Consider the following 6,000-nt stretch of genomic DNA (forward strand, 5'->3'; position numbering starts at 1 on the left):
CTTTTAGAAGTATTGTTACTATAGAGTTCGTCTTCCAGTTTCCAGTTTCCAGTTAAACATAATCACTTCAGGGTGGTTGATAGTTTTCCTGCTTTTAGCTTTGCAACCTGTGTATACAGTTCTTTGTGCCAAAACTACACTCAGCTGCATTAACACGTAATAAGAAGCAGGTTTTTTTTTGCTCTGGCCTGACAGGTGGGTTGATGACGATTCTAACTCGGTGTTGAATTGTTGGATTTTGTCAGGGCGCCATCTGTATGAGCTGAGTGTTACGACTGTGTTTCATATTGCAGGACATGTCTCTGATATCATTATCTCATCTTCTAATAATCTGCATTTAGTACAGTTAGAATGTGCCATTAAATGTTCTTTCAGACAAAGTTAACTCAAGTGCATTCTATCAAATGTAAATTCTTCTTATGGTTAATAAATTCATATCTTCTTTGACTCTCAGTGGTGGTCACATGAAGGAAATATTCCTGCTGCATTTATTTGAATTTGCACTCATTGGAATATATTTTATTCCTCCTCAGTCACAGGTCTGTTGAAGTTAACACTTGTTTTTACCTTTTGTAGGATAATGAAGGACAGACAGCGCTACATTATGGTAAGAAAGCCTCTCATATGAATATCTGCAGTCCAAAGTGTTCTGCCCTCTCTTCAAACAACACACTTTGTTTTCTGTCATTGCCATAAAGCTTTTTCTATCTATATTTTCAAATGACAAGTGTCCCACTTTGAAACAAAGCTTTTCACATTCATCGTGCACCAGCATCATTATGTTGTCTGCGTGTGCACTCTCTTTATATACAGCAGCTTGTTTACTGTACACACCCATACTTTGCCCACATTTGTCTCAAATTTATCACTTTTCTCTCCTCTTCCTCCCACTCTCTCACCTTCATTCTTCATCTTTAGTTTCTGTGGCTGTTGTTCTCCGCAAAGTTTCGGCAGTTCCTCTCATTTTTGTCTTCGGGGTGCTTGTGTATTTCAGATGGGGGTGGGATATGTGTGTGTGCACGTGCCTGTCTGGTTTTGTGTTTGCGCGTGTGTGTGTGTGTGTGTGTGTGTGTGTGTGGGTTTGTGTGATATAATCGCTAGCCCTCCCAGAGGAAATCAACAGTGGTCCTCAGACTCCACTGACCCTCTCATGCCCCAGGACACATGTCCCTGAGGGGGCGGTTCTCATGTCCTCTGAGCCTGTGTGGGTGGTTGGGTGTGTGTGGGTGCGTGCGTGGGTGCGTGCGCGCGGCTGTACCATCTGTCCCCCTCAGATCGGTGGCGTTGGGCTGGGCATGTTGTATCACCCACCGGTGATCAACACACACATGAACTCACCACAGGAAGCCCTGAGGACGGGGCATAAAATGATGACTAATAAACATAAGCGATGAACTCCAAGAGACAAATAGCAGAGAATGAAAATTCATTCCCACCTCTCTTTGCACAGGGCCACAGTGCCTGGCAAGTGATTAATTGAGGGTTTACTGCTCACCATAAATTGTTCTCCTCCTCCACAGCTCCCCTGAGGGCCAGCCACTTTTTACAGCCCAAGGTCCAGGCGAGACACCCGCCACGCGCGCGCACACACGACTGGACTAAATAAAATACTGTTTAAAGCAACAAGAGGAGGTTTGCAAGCGTAGCAGGAAAACAAAACAAAACGAAACAGTCAGGTTACATTACTTTGATTTCACCGAAAGACTCCTGTGACTTTTCACAACTGCGCGCTATTCCGAAACACAATTTGACACAGACTGTCATGGATTCTGATGTATCATCATATCTTACACACACACGCGTGTAGGTTTGAACACGCGCACGCACACACACACACACACACACACACACACACACGCCGCCAGCCACCTCTAGGAGGGAGGTTAAAAGGCCTGGCTGTCAATCACTGCGGCTGCTGACATCAGCGAACATGGCGCGGCAGAGAGTCCGCTCTTTAAATGGAGAAAGCGATTGACACCGACAGAGAAGAGCACTCAGAACAAGGGAGAAGACAGGGAGGAGATGAGGGAGAGGGGGCAAGGTGCCAGAGGGGCAAGAGGTGCATCAGAAATGAAGGGACCCTTAACTGGGTTAAGAAAGTGCAAGCAGCCACCACCACCAGATCCCCCCCAACACACACACACACACACACACACACACACACAGTCGAGAGAGAGAGAGAGAGAGAGCGAGCAAAGACCCTTTTAGTGGGGCACAAATTGCCAATGGGGCAGAAATGAAGTGTTTGAGGGAAGCTGAGGACCAGACTGGTGTCAGCACTGGGCCTGCAGATGGGCTTTTCATTGACTGCAGTACTGTACATGCTGCATTAAACTACATCATGTAGAATAAAGGAATAAAGCAGGTTTACTCATCACTGATGCCTGTTATCACAATATGTTGAAATAAACTACGAAGATACAATGTTTGCACAATATGACACATATTACTTCCACAGTAAATGGTTGCAGAGTAATAACAGCAAGTTCAGTTGAGGCTGATGGTGAAGTTGTGCTTTGGAGGGAATTTGCTCTGGTGTTACTGCTTGGATTAATATTTTGACCTTTCGGTAGTTACAGACAGTGCATCAGGGGATCATCCAAGGTTTTCTAACTCTGCTAGAGACAGAAATGGGTGCGAAATGTGGGGGATTTTGTGGAAGCCAATCACATTCACAAATGTGAATTTGAGTGTCCTTTCAGAGGGGAAGTCAGGCTGCTTTTAGTGACGGTAACATTATTTATGAGGCATAAATATCTGTACCAGGATTTTGATATATCGAGTTTGAAGCTTTGATTTACAATTTCTTGCATCACTTTAATTAAGTTTACGGTGTAGTGTTCACACTGCACCTCTATTTTTTTTTTTATTTTTTTTTTGTAACATTTTTGAGTTGAGCAGGTAAGATGCCACCAGAATAAGTCTGGGGTAAATTTAATTCTGCTCACTTCATAGATGTGAAAGTCTTATTAGATGGTGTGTGTAATTATACATTATAACCAGATCACCACAACATCCAATATTCACTCTGTTCACAACTATTGAGAAATATTAATGTCTTTGCAGTGGCCAAAGGGCATCGAAAGAAGCTAAATGTTATTTTTTTCTTTCTACTTTGGGTTACACAAAGGCCTGGAGCATAAATACGTGTACAGATTTTATTTATAACAAGTTTCATATTTTTCAAATCACAGATGTGATGTTTGAACCTAAGTGAATGCCTGATTAAGATATTAGTAAGTTATTCAACTGAACGCCTTGCAGAAAGGAATTGTCACTATGTGAATTTAATTTCTTCAACTTACTCATGTGATTCTTCCTTTTTGATTTTTTTTTTTTTGTAGCCTCAGCCTGTGAGTTCGCTGAGATCGTGGAGCTGCTGCTGAATGCTGGAGCCGACCCGTCCATCAAAGACATGGAGGGCTCTCTTCCTGAGGAGGTCACTGAATCCAGTGCCATCTCCTCCCTCCTGCGTCAGTACACTGCTCCAAAAGGCTAGACCCCCAACCCCACCCCACCCCATCCCATCTATACCACCATCTCGTCATTTCCCATGTCTTCGTCTTATCTGTGCTCCCCTCTTTCACCTGTCCCTCCTCCATCCCTGAAGAGACTGTGCTGGATTTGGATTTGGCCCGGGCAGTGTAGGATTTGTTGACCTGGACTGCTGAACTTAGTTCTTGTTTATTTTGTCAACGACTTTTTGAGTTGAGTGTGATTTCAGTGTTTTTGCTCCTCTGAGCCGCAACTGTAAACATCCCATTTAAAGAAGCGGATAAGATTAAGGGGACCGCATGTATTTTCGTTTGAATATACTGTATATTGAGTACCTGCACTGGGTGATATGATTACTGGGAGCTGCCTGTATCTTCAATAAATATCTCAATTACCTTGTTGAAAAAGATCTTCTCTGGCAGGATGGCTTATTAGCAATATTTGCTTTTGTGCGCCAATGTGATAAAGTATCTGTATTTATCAGATATAAAATTCACTAGAGGAACCAAAATAAAATGCATTCCCTTCAATTTCTTTTATACAAGTGGTAAAAAGTCATGTAACTTTACAAAATGACTATAAATTATTCATCAACACAACATAATGTGTACACCACTGAAGATATTGTACATATCGCCCACTTCTACTGCTCAGGGCTGACCTCCAGCTAGGCCTTTCAGCCTGGGTCAGTCCTCTCTGACCACTTGTTGGTCTTTCAGTTGTGTTGCATATTGAAGATTGCTCCAGTTATTTGACATATATCAACATTAAAGTCTTCGATGAGTTTCCGTGACTCCTGATTTTTTTTGTTCTCTATTTCAAATACAGTTACAGTCACATTCTTATTTCACCAGAAATAACACCAAAATAAGCTGTGTTCATATAAAAACCTCAACACTCAGTGTGGCTCTTCATTCATATGAAATGCTGTTTCATAGAAAGTGTTGTACAACATTGCAGAACAAATATAACCCACCCCAGTAAATAAAGAATGAGTTAATTGGACCCATTATACTCATTTAAAAAAGTTTTTTTTTTTGTTCTGTAATTCTTACAGACTAACTTTGTACAGTTCAATACAGCATTTGAAGGCCATAGGCACTTCCTCAGTGGAGTCAGTTAAGTAAGAAATTAACTTCACTATGAAACACTTTAACATGAACTCTAAATCCTTCATGAGACACCCATATATAATGTCTAGTGCTGTCAATTTTAATCGCGATTAATCCATTGAGGTCTGCCAGTTGGGTCAAAGAAAAGAACTAGAGGATAATAGTGTTTTTTCCTGTCATTGGGACTGATTTATGAGGATTAGACTCTTCATTGCAATTAATCTCAACTTTAAAAAAGTTAATTGTTGACAGTTCTCCATGAATTAATCACGATTAATTGCGATCAATGTGATTAAATTGCGATCAATGCGATTAAAACTGACAGCACTAATAATGTCCTAACTGTAAATGTGTATAATTGACACAGTAATTGCTTTGCCAGTTATTTTTGCATTTGTCACACATTGACTACAAAGATTCAAGTTAAAAAAAAGATGTTAACATAATGCGATGCTGTACTAAACTAAACCAAAGCTCTAAAGAATAAAACAAGCACGGCTGGTTATGCTTCAGTTTACGCAACAAACTAAAATGGACAAATAGCACAATTTAATTTGTTGGAATGCACCAGTTTGTGACACAAAACAGATTTTTCTTCATTGATCTTTCATCTTCAAGCTTGATCACAGTAAATGAGCATTTGGCCATCTTGTAACAAACAAAAGAGGAAACACACATTAATAGTAAAGACAGACGTTCACAGGAAGACAACTCTGCTGTGACTGATCTTCAAAAGCATGTCAACAAATAAACTTGCAAAGTTTTGCAAAAAGATGACATTTCATGTGCTGTATGGATAAATTACAGCCACACTTATTACATTTTCAACAATACACAGTTATGGTTTTAACTACTTCTTATGCTCAATATTGAAAATATAAGACAGGTATTGTGATACTTGTAACACAAATGTATCAAAATGTGTTATAGATAGATAGATAGATAGATAGATAGATAGATAGATGGAATGTTATTATTCTGTGTGTATCAGTGGGAAAGTTGTTTTCACAGACCCACTGTTGTTAGTTCAATGATGTGGATCCCACTGTGCAGAACTTGCCATTCTTTTCTCGCTACACAGCGTGCACACAACACACTGTATGTACAGCTCTGTGCTGTACTATTATGTCATATAGGAGAGATTTGGATGTTCTCCAAAAATAACGAGCACATGGTCAGAGTCCAAATCTGCTTTACTCGTCCACAAGCCTCTCTGATCAGCATATTCTCTCCGCCTGAGCTCACACACACACACACACACACACACACACACACTGCAACAGATGAGAATATACTAAATCTGGATCCTGGTTCTTAACTACAGTCACAAAGATGCCAGTGCACATTTCGCACACAACAGAGGGGACAAAGCCTAATCCTCTACCCTCGAACA

General features: G+C 40.7%; 1 protein-coding gene across 2 annotated transcripts in view; it reads left to right on the forward strand.

The window, feature by feature from the left end:
- acbd6 (acyl-CoA binding domain containing 6) overlaps positions 1-4,283 on the forward strand; it is a 34,739-nt gene extending 30,456 nt beyond the window's left edge. For both annotated transcript variants that reach the window (XM_030083322.1, XM_030083321.1), the window contains 2 exons: positions 577-607; positions 3,345-4,283. In XM_030083322.1, coding sequence (XP_029939182.1) covers positions 577-607; positions 3,345-3,499 — 186 coding nt within the window. In that variant the 3' untranslated portion in view covers positions 3,500-4,283. The remainder of the gene's footprint in view (positions 1-576; positions 608-3,344) is intronic.
- The last annotated feature ends 1,717 nt before the right edge of the window (positions 4,284-6,000 follow it).

This window comes from Salarias fasciatus, chromosome 23 (genome assembly GCF_902148845.1).
Source record: "Salarias fasciatus chromosome 23, fSalaFa1.1, whole genome shotgun sequence".
Taxonomy (NCBI): Eukaryota; Metazoa; Chordata; class Actinopteri; order Blenniiformes; family Blenniidae; genus Salarias; species Salarias fasciatus.